The sequence below is a fragment of the Impatiens glandulifera genome, chromosome 6 (genome assembly GCF_907164915.1).
Source record: "Impatiens glandulifera chromosome 6, dImpGla2.1, whole genome shotgun sequence".
NCBI classification, from domain to species: Eukaryota; Viridiplantae; Streptophyta; class Magnoliopsida; order Ericales; family Balsaminaceae; genus Impatiens; species Impatiens glandulifera.
In genome coordinates this window covers 17,415,178-17,439,529 of record NC_061867.1, presented here as the reverse complement: position 1 = coordinate 17,439,529, position 24,352 = coordinate 17,415,178, and the positions used below count along the sequence as shown (strand labels likewise).

Here is a 24,352-nt window from a genome sequence, read left to right as displayed (position 1 = left end):
CTCTCATCCCCTTCTCTCTCTCCAAACACGCTCCTTCCATCGCCGCCCACACCATAAACCTTAGCATCCCCAAATTGAAGCCAAACTCCGCTGCCTCTCCTTACTGCCTATCCAAACCCGCTCCTCCCATTGCCGTCTCTTCAAACCCTAGCCTCCTAAATCCCATTCTCTAATACCCGATTCTTTAATATCTCGCCGCCTCTCCTAGCCACATCCTACCGCCCACAGATAATTATTCTCCATCTTCAAGGTGATTGTACTTCATTGGATATTCTTCAACAAGTGACTTCTCCATATCCAAGGTAACTATTCTCATTGTTTATTTGATTTCATTTTCCCTAATTGTAACTGTACTTCATTGGATGTTCTTCTTAATTTCGTTTTCCCTAATGGTAACTATACTTCATTAGATGTCTTTATTTCTTATTGTCTATTGTTGTCTATTGAGTTATTTTGTTGATTTATTATGTGTTTTATATTTATGTAGCTTTAGTGTCTAACTCTAGTAGATGATACATGTTTTTGTATACTTTTCTAAATGAGCTAGTAACCATGGTTGGACTTGGAGCAACAGATTTCTCATAGAGATTAGTATGTTGTATATTCTTATTGTAATTTAATATGACTTCTATATTGATTTTTTTCCCTAATGGTTGGATGTTTTCCTTAATTTCGTTTTCTTTAATAGTTTTCCCTAATGTTTGATTGTCTTGCTGTTTATTAATGTGTCTTAGGAGGCTTGTATTGAGCATGCATTCTAAAATGTGTTTAATGTCTTGATGTCTTGCTATCTATTGTTGTCTAAAATGTGTTTAATGTTGTCTTATTTAATGTATTTTGCTAATGTGTTTCCTTTTTATTTAATGTAATATGATGAAGATTGGTAATTTTTTTATAAGAGATCTATTATGCTTATAGCTAATATGATGCTTTAGCATTGATTTGATGAATATGATGCTACTTCTAAAACTGTAGTTTCTTCAACTTTGAGATCCATTGTTTAAATTCTAATTGGTTTTGTATTTCATATTGGTTGAACAGTGTATCTTATAATATGAGTAGACAAAAATCTCAAAGAAAACGGGATCTAAATGAATTTGAATATACAGAATCTGACGAGATATGATTTGGTTGATAAAGTTATAGTTTGGTTAATAATATTATTTATGTGTTTACAAAGCTTATTACTTGTTGTGTAGGATGTACGTGAATATGAAATTGGTGATAGAAGAATGAAAAAGGACAAATAGGCTTTAAAGATGAAAGCTTCATCTTCTAAACGTGCCAAAATGGTAATATCTCCCAAACAAAAACAAACCTCTTCAAGACGAACAGCCCCAAAACAACCACCCCAAACTGTAGCAAAAAAAACGTCTCCTAAAATGAAGGGCTTACCCCCCAAACAAGTTTTACCCCCTAAACAACTCGTACCCCCCCTCCAAGAACCCTTACCCCCCAAACGAAAAGTAACCCCAAAAAAAGCACAACTCACTTCAACTCAAAAACCCCCAAACCAAAAATCCAACCAATATAAGAAGTCTACTCCAAAGAAACTTCCTTCTACTTCAGTTCAACAAAATCTTCAACTAATCTCTTCTGAAGGATTAGAAACTCAACCTGACACAACAGATGTTATGATCAATCGTGCCCTCATCCTCGACAATACATACCCAACACAGCCATCCTCAAATATTGAAACAGAAGATGAGGATGAAGAAGATTCAAGAGAGGATGTAGACCTAGATGATCTTTCTAAATCATCAAAGACCTACATAGAAATTGTTGGAGAGAAGTAAGTTTATTCATTTAAGTTATGTGTATATTGTACTTTAGATATACAAAATGACTTCAATTTTAACCCTTGTATGTTTTTGAAGCTTCTATCCAGATATTTTAAAATACATACATAGGATTATTACGGGTTATTGGAGGGGGCATACTTGAACTGGAATCAAGTTCCCGAAGACATTAAGAACGTTTGGTGGCAACAATTCACGTTATGTTTTGTTGTATTACTGTAATGATTTTCATTGTTCTAAGTCTTTAACAAATTTATATAACTGGTTGATTGAGACATTTGAGTGGGATCCAATTAAGAAGGCGGATGTGAATAAACTTTTCAAGAGGAAGGGTAGTGCCAAGATAAGAAATTTTGTTACTAAGGCAAAATCCGGTATGAAAAACCCTCACACGTTACCCTTGATGACTGGAACGAAATGAAAACCATATTTGATGAACCAAAGTATAATCAGAAGTGCACAAAGGCCAAAGGAAATAGAAATAAATACAAAGAAAACGGTGGTGCTACATATTGTGGGGGTTCAATCTCGGTTATAGAACATCAAAGAAGATTGATAATTAAGTAATTTATTTATTTGAGTTGTATTTAATTGATTAAATTTTATATTACTAACACCTAAATTTATAATTTATAATAGACAAAGGAACTTGGAAGACCCCCTTCCCTTCTTGAAACATTTGAGAAGACACATAAAAAGAGGGATGGTACATGGAGTGGAAACAGGACAGCAGAAGTTGTGGTAATATTAATGTTTTATGTTCATTAAAAGGTTGAGCTTTATTTTTTATACACAACTAACTATATTTTATTTTTTATAAAGCAATATTTTACTCAACTCCATCAAACTCAAGAAACTTTGGATCCAAATGAATAGAAATCTGAAACAGAATTGTGGATGGAGGCAGCAGGGCGTTCCAAGAATGGGCCGAAAACAAGTATTCGAAAATGGACAATCCAACACACAATTTTCTTTGAAGTTAAATACACTTAAAGAAACCGTTACTACTTTACAAACTATAAATTCTGAGAAAGAGAAAGAGATTTCACTATAAAAAGAAGAAGTTGAGAAATGTAAGGTAGAGTATGTAGAACAACAAGAGAGAATTAAATTTTTAGAGTGCAACCAAGTTGAACTAGTTCAGGACAAAGTTGTTCTTCAAACTCAAGTGCAGTCTTTAAATAAAAAGTTTAACTCTTTCCTAGAAGTATGGAATAAGTTAGGGCAAGAAAAGATCTCAAACATTCCTATCAGGACAGCTGATGAAGAAGGTTAGTCATTCAACTTTTAATTCGGTAATATGCTTCATATTCAAATAAAATTCATATTTTATTATCATAATGCTATTAATGTTAGTTATAATAATAAAGATTTAAATATGTTGAATTATAGGTTTGAACAATTAATAGGTAGATTTAAGATGGTTGAATTGTAGGTTAGTGTTTTATAAAATTTATTTAGTAAGTTTTCAAGTGATTTTGTTTTATATTCAATATATGAGTTTTTTAATGTTTTCAAGTGATTTAGTTTCATGTTTAATATTTCTAATTAATAGGTTAGTATTTTTTGAAATTTATTTAGTAAGATTTCGAATGATTTAATTTTATGTTTAATATATATGAGTTTTGTAATGTTTTCTAATTAATAGGTTAGTGTTTTATGAAATTTATTTAGTAAGTTTCAAGCAATTAAGTTTTATGTGCAATATATGAGTTCTATTAATGTTGTCAAGTGATTTCAATTCATGTTTATGTTTTCAAGTGGTTTACTTTTATGACTAATATATGAGTTGTATAATGTTGTCAAATGATATTGGAGAATGCACCATGATGGGTGTGATGGGTCTTGGGCTTCAAAAGTTGTAAGAAAATTAGAATTGTATGTTGTTCAATATATAAACTAATTAGTCAATCTAATTTCTCATTTTATTGAATTGATACAGTTTTGGACAAATAGATATGGATGGATTGAAGCTAGCAAAATTAAGAGTTATTTGGAAATTCCATTTTGTGTAAAATTTGGCATGTTTTTGTTAATGTTTTTGGTCATATTTATGGAACAAGTAGATGGTGAATTTCATTTGAAAATGTGTTTTGCAAATTTGTAATAAATTTATGTTGGTGTACTAAGAATTGATACAGGAATCATTGATGAATATAAGTTGGTTTTGATTATTATTTATATACACTAATTTGAATTCAATTGAATTACAATATTTGTTTTTTAAATATTGCGCTGAAGTTTGCAAAAATTATACAAGTTTATTGCAAATTTTGAAAATATATTATTTTGAATTATGCAAATAGTGCATTACAAATAATGCAAATAAAGTTGCATCGATTATTGTTAATATTAATGCAAAGTTGTGAATAAAGTAATTGTAGGAATAGTTGCAGTTTTATCATAATGCAAAGAAAGTTGCAGATATGTATAATGCAAATGATAATACTATAATATACAAAAATAGAATTTGAGTAATATAAATAGAATTTCAAACGAAATAATGTAAATTGAATTGCAAATATATTTGTAATTGATTATGAAAATTATAAATATTTATATTGCGAAGATTATTGCAGTAAGAAATTTAATATATTATTGTAAAGAGTATTGCGTAACATAATTTTATAAACTAATGCAGTTTTTATTGAATGTACGTTTTCATATAAAATGTGTAGATATTGCAGTATTTGTTGAATATACTTTTATAGAAAGATGCAAAGTTTAATGCTTCATTTTCATATATTTATTATATTGGCTATTGCGAAACATATTGTAGTTCATAATTTTATACATTAGTGCAGTTTATGTTGAATATATTTTTATTGTTAAATAGATTTATCTTATTGGAATTTTTATTGCAAAATATTAAATTTGTTAATAAAATACATATTGCAAATCTTATGGCAAATATACTTTAATCATGGTTAGTTACCGTTTCAGAAAAAGTGAATTTTCTGCAATATCTCTGTATTTAATGGAAATATTGTTGAAACAGTTAATGTAAACACCAATGCAAATTTTCAACCAACGATTTGCAATGTTTTTTGGTAATTGCAAATGTGGTTGTGAAATTCCAAAATAATGCAAAGACAAATGCTAAAGGTCGTTTTTAATGCAAAGATAGTTGCGGAGCACCTATTGCAAATGAGCAGTAATCGTCTCTATTTTTATAATATTAACAAATTTTATCAATAATCGTCTATATTGTTTTCTTATTATTATGTGTATGCAGGCATGGAGTAATGGTAGAGTGTAGAGTACACTCTGCGTGCATCAAGTGTAGATGAAGCATAGTATTAAACATGAAATGATCACGATTGCAATACTCTTTGCCCATATTTTCGTATAATAAAGGAATGATTCAAGTGTCAGATGAGCTGGTTGACGTAAAACATCACTTGAAATTTAAACCATTTGATCATTACGGTTTGCTTACTTTCTATGTTAAAAACCCATCAAAGAATATTGTCCACACGATTGAGGAATTGTGTGGCCTGTAAAGAGATTAATTTATGTGTACACTTCAATGTATGAAACACTCTTATAATAATATAGTTATCTTTTGATGACGTTGTTTGAAAAGGTAAAAGATAAAAAAAAAAATTGCAGAGTCCACCTATACAATAAAAAGAGTACAAAAGATGACAAGTCTTTTGTATTTATTTTTATCAAAAATATGAAAAAAAAGTACATGTGAGATATAGAAAATGATCATGTCTCTCTATATCCATATTATTTTTTATTTTGAATTTTGAAAGCTAAAATGACACCCTACATTCATGACTTTTATTTCTAGTTAAGACATTCTAAAAGGTTTATTCCATATTATTTAGTACAAAATCGATTAATTGTCACTACAACAAAACATACTTTCAGCGACCCTTATATGCCAACCCATATTAAGCGTGAGTAAAAATTAAAAGAAAAAAAACTTTTGCCAACCTTTATATCTATACCACCACCTTTATTTTTTTTATATACCAACTTTGTAACTTTGTTAAAACCTTATAATTTAAATATTCTAAATTTTAATAACTTTTATGTTTTATTTTTAAACTTTGTAAATATATTTTTTTAATTTTTTAATTTTTTTAAAATTAAATTTGACTTAAAATTTTGTTAACATTAAAATTTAATTAATATTTTTTATATAAAATATTTTTTAAACTTTTTATAGTATTATTAATATATGTCTTTTATTTAATTATTATTTAAATTTAATTAAATTAAAAGTAAAATATGAGAGAGTTCATTAGTTTCTGAAGTGTTAATATGACATTTATCCCACATCGGAGAAAAAGAAGTTTTTGGTATATAAAATATGAGAGAGTTCATAAGTTTCTGAAGTGTTTTTAAGGTTATAATGTGATGGACTATGGGTTCACCCTAAGGGTTTAGGATTATGTTCATCAGTTACTTGAGAGATTAGTAGAGATAAAAAAATAACATCTAAAATGAAAATAGAAAAAAAAAAGTTTAAAAATAAAATAGAATTTTAGCGACGTTTTTTAATTTTGCCAACGCTTAAATAAGCGTTGTTAAAACTTTCGCCTTTCGGCAACGCTTGTACCGACGCTTAAATAAGCGTGGTGAAAACTTGCGCCCACCCTGCTTCTGACAACGCAAGAATAAGTGTCGGTAATGTTTTTAGCGACGCTTTTAAAGGTTGGCAGAAGTCTTTTTAAGCGTCGCCGAAAGTCATTTTTGTTGTAGTGTGTGTTGAAAATGGGTAGCTAACCTACTAACACGACACACTCCATGACTAGTAATAGTCATTCACTTTAATTTAGAGTTTTTCTTTTATAGGAATAGAATATAAAACATTTAACTCATTTGATTAAAATTCTTTTTACTTGAACTACCCTAATGAGTTTGATAATATGTCATGCTGTTTGATATTATAACGTATTTTTTTTTCAAATCTTCCAATAATATTATACACTTGTTAAAAAAAGATGGAAAAAAATAAATCTAGAGAAGAAATAGATGCAAGAAGAAGAAAGAAGAAAGAAGAATGAGAGGTAAAACCTGTCATAATGGCATGTGGGCCCGAAGTGGCTCGAGGTTCGATGTTTTCAATCTTGATTTGCATGATAGGCATATTTATAAAATAAAACATTATTTTTAAAAGATTTTGATAGTACCTGCCAACTTTAAAATCAATTATGTAAAAATAATTAATTTTATTCAAATCTAATATGGGGATTTGCTATTATCAAACAATTTGATTTTTTTATTAAATTCGATTTAAATTAATAAAACATAATTAATTTAAGAAATATTATATATTTGAAGATAGAGTCGGCAATTTATTTTACAAAAATCAATAAAATGGTGTACGTGTACAAACATATTTTTGCACCAAAGTTTTGTTTGGTTCGAAATTTGGTGATACCTGGGAAAGGGCTTTCGCGATATGTCCTTCGTACTCGTTTTAAAAACAGTCTCTACTTATAAAATTTACTTTTTAAAAATCGGTTGTATAACGTTTGAGTTTTAACCAATTATTCTTCCGCTCCTAGTCATGCTTCTAGGTTTTAGCGTTACTTAAAATATTAAAATGTTGGTACATGTTGCGGATTATAACTATGGTGGAAATACCTGAAGAATATCAATCATTTTTAAGGGAGTTAGGGTTTAGAAATAAACACCAAACAAGTCCTAATGTAGAAAAAAATGTTGAAATATCCCAAAAATATTTAAAAATGCATTTTCTAATTTTTAAGGATTTTTAGAAATTGATTTGGAGTCCCAAAATTTTAAAAATAGTTTAAGATTTTGAAAAGTAGAACCAAACAAGCCTTGGGACCGGAGTCCTAAGGCTCGGATTCATTTTTGTCGGTCGGGGTTTAGAAACCCTCGGTTTAGGCTTGGGATCTCTTGGTCTGAGTATCGAAGTCTCTCAATCAAGGTGTTAAAGACTCTCGGGCCTTAGCTGATCTTACTAGTCTAGGTGTAAAAATATATCGGTCTTAGACTAGCCTAGGGCTAGGTTTCTCGGTCAAGGTGTATAAACCTATTGATCTAGGGCTAGCTCTAGTCCAAGTTCCTCGGCCCTGGACATGGGAGCTCTCGGTCCTAGGTCTGGAATTCTCGGTCCTAGGGTTAGAAATCTCGGTCCTAGGTCTTGGGGCGGACATAAGCCTCTCGGTCCTAAGTCCTAAGAGTCTGGGTCTTAAGTTTGGATTTCTCGATCATGAGTCCTAAGAGTCTCTCGATCTTAGTCTCACAAGCCTCGGTCCTCGGGACATAAGGATTCATTTTTTTAAATTAGTTTTTTTAGCTATGATTATTTTATCCAAGAGCTTGGATAGTTTCACAAAGCTCCCATGAACATGTTGATCATCATCTAAAGTATTGATTGACCTGGATGATGATCAATTTGTTCAAAACAGTTTATGATCAAAAATCGAGTTTTTAATTTTAAAGTTGTTTTGAAGTGAAATGAGTTATCCAATAGCTTTCTTATATCACATATACTTGATTGGTACCAAAATAAGAACATTGACTTTTTTTTTACTAATTCAAGAACATTTATACTACTCCTAAGTCGGTTGGAGAAGCCAGGTGGGATGAATTAGTTAAAAGCCTTGTAGTCGCTAGATTAGGTCGTGATGAGGCCTATGGTTGTAGGGAAAATGATCACCATCATAGGGTGATCATTCTAGACTTTGAATTAGTCAAAACGATCAACCAATGGTTGAGTTTCAAAAGATCAAAATCAACACGGGCTCTTCATGCTTATCTAGACGACGTCGCGATGAAAAAGGTGATCGGAGCCAAAAATGGCATTGTTTTGATGGCATCCTAGTGTTCCGTCTTGACGTCATGGCATTTGAGTGGTCTGTTAGCCTTCCAGCTAACGGCCATCTCCGGATCTGCTATGACCTGGGCGTGCGTCTCCTCGGCTACAACGGCTATGCAGAGCGTTCCTGGGCACTAAATGAAAATTCAGCACTTATCTGATGGTCTTGGCGTATGTTGTAACCGATTCATTTGGTTTCGGCCACACAGGATCTCAATTTTACTTTTATTTTAAAACATTAAGAGTTTATTTGAAATTGATTTTTCTTTTACGCTTTTAACTTTAATTTTTATCTTTTTTAAATATACAAAATAATAAAATAAATATGGAAAATATTTTACCAATTTTTTATATTTTCGAGATTTTTAAATAAATAATTCTCTTTAGATGAAATGGATACAACAATTTATGAAAATCATTTATTTTTGTCCTTTAATTTTTCTAAAATTATTTTAGACATTATGGATAAAACATTTATCCCAAATAATTTTATTTTTATTTTGGCCTTTAACTCTTGATTAATTTAATTAATTAGCACAATAATTAATCATAATTAATTGTTTAAAATAGATTTTTGGCAATGGAGTTTGTAAACCCCCACGGTTTATGTCCCGTTCCATATCTTAGCATGTGTCAAGAGACACGTGGCAATATGGAGGGACTACCGCGAGGAGGCTCGAGGTTCGATGTGTTTCAACTTTAGTTGGGTGTCATGCATCTTTTAAAATGAAATATTTAATTTTCAAAAGATTTTGAAAATACCTGAAGCATTAAGAAATTAATTATGTAAAAATATTGAATCCTTTGTTCAAATTTTAAATAATCAGTGAGACTCAATTATAATTTAACTTGAACCCGATTTAAATTAATTAAACGTAATCAATTTAAATATTATTTATTTGAAAATCAGAGTCGCCGAGAGATTTTATGAAAATTAATAAAATTATTTAAAAGGGTGTGTACTTGTTGCGTTGGTGTTCAGATTTAACAAAACTTGAAAATATCATAGGAGAATGTTAGAATTTAAAAAAATTTCCAAAAGAATCCTTATGCAAAAGAATATCCCGAAAGTATGAAAATATCATTTTCTAACCTTTCAAGATTATTTGAAAATGGGTTCGGGTTCCAAAATTACAAAAATAATTTTGGATTTTGAAAAGTGGAACCAAACAGACCTTAGGACCGGAGTCCTAGGGTCTGGCTTCAGTTTGGCTGATCTAGGCTCGGTCGGGCTAGGTCAAGACCGGTGTGGTTCGGACCATGGCTCAGTCGTATGGGTCAAGGGACTAGAGAGCTCGGTCCTGGGCTCGGGAGGCTCGGTCCCAAACTCGGGTGGTTTGGTCGAAGACTGGGGAGGCTCGGTTCCAGGTCAAATCTATTGGTCTAGGTGCTTGGTCCTAGGGTTAGGTGGCTATCGGTCCTAGGTCTAGGGTTAGGGTCAAGTTTACCGGTCCTAGGTCAAGTGAGGGTTAGGTCCTGGGGTTAGAATCATCGGTCCTAGACTAAGAGGAGGGTTCAGTCCTAAGGTTAGAGAACTCGGTCATAGGCTAAGTGAAAGCTCGGTTCTCGAGTCAGGTTTCTCATTGTCATTTATAAAAACAATGATAAGAGAACACACCTATAGGCCTCACAAATATAATTTCAAATATATCCTCCACCAAAATGAAGCATAAATAGTTGGAAAATAATAGAGATAAAACTTCTAAAGTAAAACCACATAAACCTTAAAAATGTTATTAGATTAATTCAATATTATTTGTCTATTGTCACAATCATTGAATCATAGTCTAGATGAAGCAGAAGTAGCATGCTTGACAAGCTCCCTCCTCAAGATCTTCCCAGATGGAGACTTGGGTATAGCCGCAACAAATGACAACCGTCTTATCTTCTTGTAAGGAGCAACCTGAATATTACAAATAATTTAGTTGATAATATAAATGATTTGATTAATGAGATAAACTACCAAATTTTCAAAAAGAAAAAACATGCCAGCTTTGCTATGTACTCCATAATTTGAATATCAGTGATAGAACTTCCAGCCTTTCTAACCACAAACGCCATTGGAATCTCTCCAGCATCTTCGTCGGGATATCTATTTTGTAAACAGAGAAATATTAAGATTTAATTTACAAAACAATGGTTAGTCACGAAAAATGAAATCCATACGGAATAACAGCTGAATCCGCAATCTCGGGGTGGGATTGAAGCAAACGTTCCAATTCAGCCGGTGGGACTTGATATCCTTTGTATTTTATTAGCTCCTTTAACCTATCAACAACATAAAGATACCCGTTCTTGTCGAAATAACAAAGATCACCCGTTTTTAACCATCCATCTCCATCTAAAGTCGCCAATGTCGCCGCCTTGTCCCCGATATAACCTGGGATTATTTGAAAACTAAATAAGACTCTTTTCACTTAAACAATATGTATAAAGAAAATTGCTTGACCTTTCATGATAATGGGTCCTCGTAGCCAAAGCTCTCCTCGATGTTCTGGCCCTAGGGCTTCGCCGGTTTCTGGATCAATTATCTTGGCTTCCAAATTTTCAGACAAACGACCGGCTGATCCATAATGTGTTGCCTCTTCTTCCTCAACCATCCTTGAGGCACCACCCACTGTCTCTGTTAAACCGTATCCCTAATCAAAAATAAATAAAATTTGAATGTAGATAATAGAAAAACAAAATATGTAGAAATTGATTCTCTCATGTATTGATATAACATTATTTGTATTATTAAAGATAATTTTTTATTAATACAAAAATAAGCTTATAAACTTACTTTTTTAGTTATAATGTATTTCTTTCCTTAATAGGAATTTGATTGTAAACTTATCTTCTTATTAATAAGTTTGTTAGATGGTGATGTTAGGCTGTTATGTGATTGTGATTCATGAATGTAATAAAAATAAAATATCCATATTTGGATTAAAAATTGTTATAATTATATACCCCACACCAATAACTTGAAACAAATTTAGGCTCATTTTCTTAGATTTACAAGTCAACAAAACAGAAATGTGATTGTCTTAATTACCCTCTCATCAATATTAATAACTCCCCACCCTTTTTATTATAAAAAAATGATAAAAACAAATAAATAATATAACAAACTAAGTAGTAAATGAAAAAAACTTAATTAAAACTATCTTACTAAACAATTAAATATATCAATTTATTTTTCACTTAAAACACCCTAAATTAAATTAAAATAAAACAATTGTATGATTTTGAGGATTTGTAATAACTTCATAAATTATATATATATATATATATATATATATATATATATATATATATATATATATATAAGAAATAAATAACTAAAATCTCATCTAATTCATTTATCTGTTATTATAAAATGATAAAAATATATAAATAATATAACAAATTAAGCCACCTCAAATGAAAAGAAACTTAATTAAAACTATCTTACTTAAAAGATTAAATATATTAAATTCTTTTCCAATTAGATCACCCTAAATTAAATTAAAATGGGACAATGCTATAATTTTAAAGAATTGTAATAATAACTTCCTAAATTAAGCAAACAAATATATTGTGTGTAACTAAAATTTAATCTAATTTATTTATATTTTATCAATATTAATCAATTCCCAGCCCTCTTTTATTATAAAATTTGATAAAAAATAAATAAATAATATAACAAATTAAATAACTCAAATAAAAAAAACTTAATTGAAATTGTCTTAGTTAGAAGATCAAATATCTCAATTCAATTTAAAATAGGACAATAATATTATAGTGAAGAATTGTATTAACTTCCTAATTTAAACAAATATATATATATATATATATGGTTCAAATATGAATACACAACCCATTACTATAATACCACCATAACTAATTTCTAACAAAATAATTATTTTCAAAATCATATTTTTTCACAATCTTATATAATAAGAGGTTTTGTAAAAAACAATTTCTAAAATCATTTAATAAGCATTAGCCAGTTCACACCACGTTCTTACGATTGCATTCATATTTGAACATGGTTGATATTAAATTTAATATTATACTAAAGCAAGTAGATTAGTAATGAATTCATATATACTAAAGCAAGTAGATTTGAAAAACTTACCTGAGATATCTCAATATTAGGAAAACGTGCTAAAAACTTCTCCGCCACCTCCTTACCAAGCGGCGCTCCGCCGCAGGTAAGTATTTGTAATGAACTCAAATCATATTTTTTCACCATTTCTAACTTCGACATCGCAACCACTAGCGGTGGAGAAACCGGCATATACAAAACGCGATATTTCTCCACCGCCTTAAGCATCGCCTCAAAATCAAACCTCTCAAGAAGAACCAGCGTTTCACCCATCGCCGCCGCCCTAATCAACATGAAAAACCCAAACACATGAAATAAAGGAATTGGTAGTAATGATATTGGAGCAATCATATTGTCCTCTTTTGACGATCGAACTTGATAAAGTCCACCGATTAAGGCAATGAAATTCCGATGAGTCAATTCAACTCCTTTAACTCGACCTGTTGTCCCAGACGAATAAAGTATCGCTGCCGAATCGGATTGCCTCACAGTCACCAGAACTCGATCAAACCCGGATTTATTATCCGATTCCATCATTATTTGAAACTCGGCCGAGTCGATTAACACGGTACCGAGTGGAATCGGTGGGAGTTTTCCAACTGTTAATGAAGTAGCAAATGCGATGACGGGTTTTGTGATTTCAACCATATGGGTTAACTCAGATTCAGTTGCGAGTGGGTTCGCCGGAGAAACGGTGACTCCGATTGAGAGAAGTGCGAAGTAAAGAACAGGGACGTTGATTGAGGGAGGGAGTAGGATGAAAGCGACGTCGTTTGGGGAGAGGGAAGGGGCGAGTTTTTTGATGGATGAAGCGAGGGATTTGGTTTGGCGGAGGAAATCATTGTAGGTTAGACGTTGGTCGGTGGTGGCGTCGATTATGAAGGGGATTTCCGGCGGAAATGAGGAGGAAGAGGCGGTGGTTGAAAGGTGGAGGAGATGAGTTACGTAATCGGAGATGGAGAGATTTTGGGTGGGTGGAGGAAGAGGAACTGGTGGTCGGAGACTATGAAAGGTTTTTGTTAGTGATGAGAAACCATTGTTGGGATTGATTTGATCTGATTTTGTATTCGCCATTGTTGCTCTGGTTCTGATCTAATGGTTGGATATTATTTTATAGGGGACGCGAAGAAGCTTAAGCTAATTTGTTTCAGATTTTGTCTTTTAATTATTTTAAAAATGGTTTGATTTTAATATTTTTTTTATGCTAAAAATTATAATCAAACATATCTTGTTAACACAATTTTTTTATTCTTTATAATCTTAAAAAAATATGTTACAATGAATAAGTTGATTAAAAGCTTAGTCAAACTTATTACTAATAAGAAAACCAATCAAACAATCCCTTCAAATAAAAAAATAATTATAATCCTCACTCAATCCTAATATTGAAATAAGATATTTAAGAAAGGAATTTTAAGTAAATTTTTTAATTTTTTTTATACAAACTCAAATCCAGATCTGATCTTAGGCATAATAAAATTTTGGATTGTGCGATTCTAGAGGAGATTGAATAGAATTTTTTTATCTATTATTTTTTTTTTTAATTAAAGAAATAACTATCATTATACTCACCCACCCTCGTAATTCTCCACATTCATTATAAGCGTTTAGGGTGAAAATTGAATATGCGATATTTTAATTTCTAAAGTGACTAGTTGTATATATTATTTTGACTCTACTATTGGTAAAAGTTTATAATGAACAAACTAATCTTTAACATGAAGAGGGTCAAATTATCTTTTGGTATTATCCTATGTTACTACCAACAAAATTCAATATTGGGAAAAGAAATAAAACCTTTTTTTTTTAGCAATATTTACTTTTTATATGCAAAAGAAACATTTACTTTTGGATTATAAACTAATTAAGACCAAAATTTGATATTGAATTAGTTTTTAAATAAAGTTATGTTCTATTTTAAGTATTTTTAATAAATATTATTCTATTATTATTTTAATCATTTTTATAATAGGTAAAGATATTAATGTAGGGATAGACCTAATTTTATAAGGTTTTAGAAACAAATCTTATAAATCTTAAATATTGTGATTGATATTTTCAATTAATTAGTTACCAAAAATAACATAATTGATTTTCTCATTATAAATGTAATCAAAAAAATTTATCTCATCAATTTAAGTAACCAAATTGATTCAATCTGAAATTGATTTAAATAAAAACAAAAATAATAATTAAGTCCCCTTAATTAAAAAAAATAATAATTAATTTACCATTTATCATTAAAAAAATTAAAATTATTTTCTTCTCATGTCAAAATAAAATTTCTCTAAAATTGTTTTGATTGGAAAGAGAGACAAAGAGCACGTGGATTGTTGTGACATGTAAAGTTAGGTGGATACTTCCTACTCTGGTATGATTTGACCTTTGACCTTTCACAATCACGTAACCGCATTTTATTTTTTAAATGTTCATTTTATTAAACTTATTTTTATATTGATAATAATATTTAATAATTAATATTATATTTATGGTTAGTATTGATGTCTCCGATAAGGAGGGTCGAATATAATTAATAATTTAACACTTTCAATTAGATTTTAATTCTATTAAAAATTAAAAATTTATTTTTATTCTTCATAAATTTTTACAAACTCTTGAATGATTTTAAGTGCGGAAATTTTTGCTCAATTTGAAACGACAGATAAAAGATTAAGAGATGCGGAAAATAAATAACACACGAATTTTATGCATATTCGGAGATAAAACTTTTACATCACCCCTTCTTCTGTTTTCAGAAAAATTTTCACTAGAAGACTTTGATTTGTATAGACACTACACAAATCATGTTAGATACCTAAGACTTAACAACTGTCTGTTTTTGAACTTCTAGCTAACACTCTGTTGAACAGACAAACCCTGTTCAACTTACAATACTAAAATTTCATACAGAAAGGACAGTAGGTGAATTACATAATAGACTTATAGCTCGCAACACTTAGCAGTTCGTAGTTCATAATCAGGAAGAGTCAAGAGAGTCAGAGAGATTTGTCGTTGTACTCTACTTTCTATTTATAAGGAGATTGGCAACGGTCAAATCTTCCTCTTGAATACGTGTCAGCTTTCTCTTGGACGTACGACAGGTGTAAGGGAACGTACATGAGAATATAGTCGTTGTATTGTGGCATACTGGATTGTACTGGAGAATATTCACTGGAACGTGGTGTACTGGACAATACAAGACGTGGGCTGGCGGAATATTTGAGTATATGGCAGATAACAATTATAGCGTGTTGAGCTGTCTTGGCAGACGACTGATAACAAACACTAATGATTGTTAAAATGATGAGTTGAGTAGATAAGTAGACGTTTCTTCAGACGGCTGCTGAAGCAAGGCATCTGCTCACACTTCTTCAGACTGCACGTCTGATGAATTTAGACATACGTCTGCTCGCGCACTTTTTCAGACTACAAGTCAGATAAAGTTAGACATACGTCTACTCACACACTTCTTTAGATTATAAGTCTGATTAATTAGACATACGTTTACTCGCGCACTTCCTCAGACTACACGTCTGATGAAGTTAGACATACGTCTGCTCGTGCACTTCTTCATACTACACGTCTGATGAAGTTAGACATACGTCTTCTCGTGCACTTTTTCAAACTGCACATCTGATGAATTTAGACATATGCCTGCTTGCGCACTCTTCAGACTGCACGTCTGATGAAGTTAGACATATGTTTGGTTGCGCACTTTTTTAGACTGCAAGTTAGACATACGTCTGCTCGCGCACTTCTTCAAACTACACGTCTTATGAAGTTAGACATACATCTGATCGCGCACCTCTTCAGACTGCTCGTCTGATGAATTTAGACATACATCTGCTCGCGCACTTCTTCAGACTGCACGTCTGATGAAGTTAGACATGCGTCTGGTCGCACACTTCTTCAGACTGCACGTCTGATGAAGTTAGACATACGTCTGCTCGCACACTTCTTTAGACTATACGTCTGATGAAGTTAGACATACGTCTGCTCGCGCACTTCTTCAGATTGCACGTCTGATGAAGTTAAACATACGTCTACTCGCGCATTTCTTCAGACTACACGACTGATGAAGTTAGACATCTAATTGCGCTTGCTTAAACAACACGTCTGAAAGAAGGAAGACGTCTTCAGACGTACCTGCGAAAAGACAATTTACACAACTTAGTTTTGTTCATACCACGTCATTAAAACTATGTTGTATTGAATTGAACTTATTCGCCTAAGTTTATTAAGACGTTTTTCCTTAACTAATTATTTTTCTTTTAATTAATTTTTCTTTTTCTTTATTTAACTTAATCTAACAATTTTCCTCTTTTTGATGATGTTAAAACTAAGTTAAATTTGATTTAAGAACACGAGATTTAAAAGGTAATCAATATATTTATATGAATATGAAAAACATAAGATACATAAAGTTTAATATTTCCTCCCTTTTAGTTCTTGAATGTTCACCTTGGAGACCTCTTTCGCCGAACATAAGTTGTTGCAGTCGACCTCCTCCTCAACCACCTCCACCTTGACCACCACCACGGCCACCTCCACGTCCACCTCCTTGATCTGCTTGACAGCTACCACAACCACCTTGGAATGACTTCTTTTTGGAACGAGTGCCACGAGCACTTGTTCCCCCTTGATTGCTACATTCCCCCTAAATTGGTGACATCCATGTGCAATAACTCCAGACACATGTCGGATTATATATTTTCTTTATTTTTAAAAGTATATATGACATGTTTTCCCATCTGGAAAGCAAGACATATCTTATCTTTTAAAAAATTCAACTTAGGCATTCTAGAAATTAAATCATTTGAACAAATATTGTTAATGGTTTTAAAATTAAGATGGTTTAATCTTTATTGATGGACGTTGCACATGACACGATTATGCCACAACCAATTTTGATAATTCTTAGCTATCATGCATAAAGGACCATACGTCTTATTTTTCCAGTTCATTTTGTAAGAATTTCCTACCCTGTTTCCTATCAGCAAAGTGTTACCCTGCTTATCCTTAACAAGGAAATCATATTTTTTAAAATCAACAGTATAGCCATTGTCACACAATTGGCTGATACTGATCAAGTTATAGCACAAGTTTTCTACAAGTAGCACATCTTTGATAGTAAAGTTACCATGGATAATTTTACCCTTACCCACGGTATTACCTTTGTTGTTAACACCAAATGTGATCTTAGGCCCTGTGCACGTCGTCGCTTCAGTTAACAGTCATCTATCGTCGGTCATATGTCTAGAGAAGCCATTGTCCAAATATTAGATTGATTCCTCTAGGAAGCTGTCCTTATGTACCTGCAAATAAACATATTTACAACTTTTGGTACCCATATTTACTTGGGTCCATGATTGATCAGTCCCTTAGGGATCTATATTTGAGTTATTTTGATGGATCTCCCAATTTGTGTTGATACTAAAGTAAAAGATTTTGGTTTGACGGGCTTCTTTCTGCCAGTTGTTTATTCTTTAACTTTAGAGGATAGTTTTTGTCGAAAACTTCTTGACTTTCTGTCAAGTTTTAGTTTGTCAAACTTGTTGGCTCCCCTCTTCTTGGGTTTAAGCCAACTTGAAGTTGACTTCACATACTTAATCTCATCCTTTAAAGTTAAATCATCACAGTTGTGATCAGTTCCATTATCAGTTAAATGTCCCTTGACAAATCTTATAGTCTTAAGCTCACATTATACTGTGTTCAACTTTTTATTGGACTTGTCTGAGTTTCCATAGTCAAATCCTAAACCGGATTTGCATCAGGTAGGCCTTAGCTGACTGATCAGCTTTTTGAATGTATCCCCAGACTTCGTTTAGAAACTGACCACATAGGTCAGTCTTTCATTTTCAGAAGAAAGAGTTTGAATCTTTTCCATGAGCTTCTCATTCTCAGATGAGAGCTCAGACATTTTCAAAACTTCTTGATCATTGTTTTGAGATGAAGGAGGGATATCAGATGTGTTTTTCAAATTCAGTTCATTAAAAGAATTTGATAGCTTCTTGTACACAATGACCATGTCATTGAGTGCAGTTGTTAAATCATCTCGTGTGAACTTTTCTAAGGAGAAGTCAAATTCTTCAGAGTCGTCATTTGCCATAAATCATTTAACTCCTTCATCATAACTGTCACTTGAAGAGTTTTCGTGTGAGTCGCTCTCAGCCCACTTGTTCTTACTTTTGCATTCCTCAATCAGGAGAGCTTTTTTGTTCCTTATTTTTCTTTTTATCATTCTTCTTCGACTTTCTGCATTCAGCCTTGAAGTGTCCTAGTTTATCACAGTTAAAACACTGCGAGTTAGCCTTGTAATCACTCTTATTATTATTATTTAAAGAGTTTGAGTTAGAATGAGTCTTCATCATGAATTTGCCAAATTTCTTCAAGAAGAGAGCCATGGCATCGTTGTTAATCTGCTCAGCATACTTCACAGCATTGGTGGCAGGTGGCTCCTCAGTAGTCACCAACGCCTTTGTTGAGATGAATGATGTGGATGGTTCCTCTTCATTCCTAGAGTTTATCTCAAACTCATAGGCCTTCAGATCGGCGAACAGATCATGCAATTCCATCTTGCTGAGGTCTTTGGATTCCTTTATGGCCATCGTATTCATATCTCATTCTCTGGACAGAGCACGCATGACTTTGATTGAAACCTCTCTATTGCTATATGTCTTGCCCAAAGTGGAGAGATTAACGGTAATTCTACTAAATCTTTCATCGAATTCAATAATTTTCTCTCTGGGACGCATCTTGATGTTGTTGAATTGTTGTGTAGCAACTATGAGTTTTTTTTATTTGGTTTGTTCATTGCCCTCACACAGCTGAGTCAGTCTCTCCCAAATTTCTTCAGCAAAGGTGCATGATTTGATCTTTCTAAACATATTATTGTCCAGCGTCTTATAAAGAATGTCTTTGGTCATATTGTCGAGGTTGTTCTTCCTCTTCTCTTCAGCGGTTCACTCAGACCTTGGTTTCTCCTTCATCAAAGGAGTACAATCGAAGGTTGTGGTGGAGCTGGCGTTCATAATTTTTATTGGGACATCCGTGATGACATGCCACATGTCATCATCTAGGGCGGCCAAATGCGCCCGCATTCTTATCTTCCAGTGATCATAATTTTCCTTCGTGAACATAGAGATCTTGCTTTGGAGATACATGATTTTGATATCTAATGATGCTTGAGAATAGAAAAATTGGCTCTCATACCACTTGTTAGGATCGGTGTCAACTAGAGGGGGGTCTGAATATAGTTGACAACTTAACACTTTCAATTAGATTTTAATCCTGTTAGAGATTAAGAATTTGTTTCTATTCTTCACAAATCTTCGCAAGCTCTTGAACGACTTCAAGTGCGGAAATACTTGCTCAATTTGAAGTGGTAGATAAAAGATTAAGCGATGCGAAAAATAAATAACACGCGGAGTTTTATGGATGTTAGGAGATAAAACTCCTACGTCACCCCTTCTTCTATTTCTAGAAGGTTTTTCACTATAAGGCTTTGATTTGTATAGACACTACACAAACTCAGTCATGTACTCAAGACTTAACAACTGCATGTTTCTAAACTTCTAGCTAACATTCTGTTGAACAGACAAACTCTGTTCAACTTACAATACTGAAATTTTACACAGAAATGATAGTAGGTGAATTATAGAATAGACTAAGAGCTCACAACACTTAGCAGTTCGTAATTCGTAATCTGGAAGAGTCAAGAGAGTCGGAGAGATTCACCGTTGTACTATGCTTTCTATTTATAGGGATATTGGCAACGATAAAATCTTCCTCTTGGATACGTGTCAGCTTTCCGTTTGACGTATGCTAGGTGTACGGGAATGTACATGAGAATATAGTCGTTGGATCGTGGTGTACCGAATTGTACTAGAGAATATTCGCTGGAACAAGGTGTACGGGACAGTAAAAGACGTGGGCTGGCGGAATATTTGAGTACGTGGAAGATAGGCAGTTATAGCGTATTGAGTTGTCTTGGTAGACGACTGATAACAAACACTGCTAATCGCTAAGCTGATGAGTTGGGTAGATAAGCAAACGCTTCTTCAGACGGCTGCTGAAGCAAGGCATCTGCTCACACTTCTTCAGACTACACGTATGATGGAGTGAGACGTACGACTGCTCGCGCAATTTTTCAGACTGCACGTTTGATGAAGTTAGATATACGTCTGCTCACGCACTTCTTCAGACTGCACGTCTGATTATGTTAGACGTTTGATTGCGCTTGCTCAGACAACACGTCTGAAAAAAGGAAGACGTCTTCAGGCGTACCTGCGCAAAGACAATTTACACAACTTAGTTTTGTTCAGATCACATCATTAAAACTATATCGTATTGTATTAAACTTATTCAACTTAGTAAACTAAGACAATTTTCTTAACTAATTATTTCTCTTTTAATTAATTTCTCTTTTTTATTTAACTTGATCTAATATATATATAAATAAATATATATATAAATTATATCTAAATATATATTTTTTAATTTAATTATAAATATTAATAAATTAGTTGAATTATAAAATAATCTATTTTAAAATAAATTATATGAATGTATTTATTTTTTTAAGTTTTATTAATATATAATTTTAATTAAAATAGATAAATAAAAGAAAATTCTTATTAAACAGAAATTATATTTAAAAACTTGTTTAGTATTTTTTTTATATTTTGTTTATTAATATAAAATAGTTTGTTATTTTATTTTTATTTGGTTTATTTATTAAAATATCTTTATTTTTGTTTATTATATGTTATTTAAAAAATTTAATTAATTAATTCTAAAAATAATATTATACAATTTTAAATAATAAATAAAAATAAGGTGAACATATATAAATTTATATTTATAGTTTGTTATAATAATAATTTTATTTAAACCTTAATTTAATAAGAATATGTATTTTATTATTAAATGATATTATATATAGAAAATTAAAAAGAGGGAAAAAAAAAAGAAATAATAAATGAAGAAGAGGAAAAATAATGAATAAAAAATATTAAAATAAGTAACGACTAACTATAGAGAAAAGAAATATTGACATTATAAATTTAAACTATAGATATATATATAGGATAAAAAACATTGTTTGTAAATATATATATTTTATTATAAATTTATTTTATGTTAGTTTATTAGATAATTATTCAGCTCATAATTGAGTTTATAATAGAATGAATCAAGCCCTTAATATTATAATTTGTACACGTGTTAATTTTTTTTATTCTTTACAAAATACTAAATATGTTCAAATTTTATAACAATGAAAGTTTAGAAAATTTTCTAACTTTTAACTCGTTTGCTTAACTTAATTTCATTTAAATTTAAATATAATTAAATATTTATCAAAACTCACGGAAACATTAAAGAGTCACGTGAACATGGCTCAGTTCAACGTTAACTATGATTTTATATAACGTTGAATATGACCTTATATAACGTTGAATATGACCTTATATATCGCTAAATTGTAAATCCATTAATTAATAAAACAGTCTACGTGTTTAAATATGACCTTATATTGCGTTTATATGGTCTTATACAACGTTGGATATGTTATTATAATGCGCTGAACATGACTTTATGCATTACTACAACTACAAAACTAAAAAATTAAAAATACAAATATTGATTTTCGACTGAAAAAATAAAATAGTAAAAAACAAGAAATAAATAACTTATCTTTGAAAGTTTTGGACAAACTTGTTGGATGTAGTTTTAAGAACGATATCTTTTGAAAAGTAAAAAATATAACGTTGTTCTTTTTGTAATAAAAAATTTGGGTTTTGAATCGAAAAAGATAAATAGTGTTGAAGGCTTACTATTTTCGAACAGTGATTAGGATTTCATGGAAGAGAAATAAACAAATAGAACGGTGATCTAGAGTTTCTCCACAAATTGAAGAAGAGACGAAAAGAACGATGATAAACTAGGGTTTCTCTGAAAGATGAAAAAGAGACAAAGAGAATAACCATTTTTAAAAATTGCAAAAGAGGCCAAGGGAGAAAAAAAAGAAGAAGAATATGAGGAGGTTGGCAAAAAAAATTAAAAATAAAAAAAAAAACGACATCACGGCATACCATGTAGATTCGTGATTTTTTGCTGCCTAATCATTTTGTCCATTTTCAAACATGATACCATCAATCACACTATCTAGATTCAATGTTTTTTTCATACATTAATATTATCAGACATTGTTTGATAGAGATTATTTAAATAAGTTAGAGAGGAAAATTATGATTTAAAAAAAGTTTGGGATTTTTTTTTTTTTTTTACACTTAAAGGGTATTAATATGTATATATATATAAATAAATTAAAAATTAAAATATATAGTATTTTATTATTTTGTTTAATGAATTAATTGATTTGATGTGAGAATGTGAAGTAATGTTTATTTTTTTTAATTATTTAAATAAACTAAATTCGATCAAGGTTGAAATGTATAAAAATAATTCTTCAATCTTAAAGTTCACCTATCAAAATCAATCAACTTCTTATTAAAAAAAAAAAAACTTTGTAGATTGTGTTATGTATTAAGAGTGGTTTATTTCAAAAGATTAATATTCATTTTCAAAAAATACTTTAAATTGTGAAAATAAAATATTAGATTAATCTTTTATTGTTAGAAATATTTTTTTATACAATAAAAATTTAAGCATGTAAATATAACAAGAAAACCTAATATAATAACTAATAAAGTTGGTTTCTTATTATAAAATAGTAGTTAAATATCCTTAGCCTCTTCATTAGATCCTAAGTTCGAGTTCATCAAACAATAAATTTTACGCATAATTAATGGTTAAGTGTGTTTGCAATCTATGTGCTGAATCTATTGAGACCACATTTATATTTGTTTCTTATATACCTCGAGTCTTATATATTGACTTAAAAATATATTAGGCAATACCGTTGACCAAAATTATACTAAGAGTACAAAACTTTGATTAATAGGTTAAAATGTTTAAAATTTAGTAATATTTAATTATTTTTTAAATTTGTAAAAAATAATTTAATTAATTAATTAATTAATTAATTTAATTCAATGGTAAAGAAAATTAAAAGTATGATAAAGTTATTTAAAAATTAAGAAATTGTGTTCGGGTTATTAAAATAATCCTAACCAAATCAAATATCATTTCTCTCCACTCTCATAAATCATATCATTCAATTTATAGTCAAAATATTAAAATACCTTTTTATTTTAAATTATTATATTTTATTTTATTTATATATATCTCAATACATTTTAAGTCTTTTTACCAGAAAAATTATTATTTCTCAAAATTATCATCTATTTATACACTTTTCCTCTTATTTTTTTAAATAACTCACTCCCGAGCCAGCCCTAAATCTGATTGAAAACACGATTCAAATTTGTATTGAGCTTATTTAAATAAAAAAAACTAATTATCTCATCTCAATTAAATCACTTAATTAAATAAAATTCAAATACAATATTTTTAAAATATATATTTATTAAATATTAATATCATTTAATATTTTATGAAAAACATACTTTCTAAAACTTATTCAAATAAATTCAATCATAATTAGAGTAGACTCAATTTTAATAAAATTAAAAATAAATATCTAAATACAATACAAATTTTAAGTATTCAATATTTGAATTAGTTTTTTAATATTTAAAACTTATGTGA

General features: G+C 30.6%; 1 protein-coding gene across 1 annotated transcript; it reads right to left on the bottom strand.

Annotated features, from left to right (window-relative positions):
• Positions 1 to 10,230: 10,230 nt before the first annotated feature.
• LOC124944078 (4-coumarate--CoA ligase-like 9) lies at positions 10,231 to 13,767 on the bottom strand. The gene is made up of 5 exons (XM_047484541.1): positions 12,710 to 13,767; positions 11,057 to 11,246; positions 10,774 to 10,987; positions 10,597 to 10,699; positions 10,231 to 10,510 (listed from the first exon to the last, which is right to left on the bottom strand). The coding sequence occupies exons 1-5, from the start codon at positions 13,751 to 13,753 to the stop codon at positions 10,388 to 10,390; spliced, it is 1,674 nt and encodes a 557-aa protein (XP_047340497.1). The 5' UTR covers positions 13,754 to 13,767; the 3' UTR covers positions 10,231 to 10,387.
• Between the last annotated feature and the right edge of the window lie 10,585 nt (positions 13,768 to 24,352).

Excerpts from the sequence above, each read along its gene's own strand:
- LOC124944078 (XM_047484541.1), bottom strand. The coding sequence starts at position 13,753 with ATGGCGAATACAAAATCAGATCAAATCAATCCCAACAATGGTTTCTCA. Across the intron at positions 10,700-10,773 it reads GCGGATTCAGCTGTTATTCC|ATATCCCGACGAAGATGCTG; the intron begins GTATGGATTTCA and ends TTTACAAAATAG. Across the intron at positions 10,511-10,596 it reads TGGAGTACATAGCAAAGCTG|GTTGCTCCTTACAAGAAGAT; the intron begins GCATGTTTTTTC and ends TGTAATATTCAG.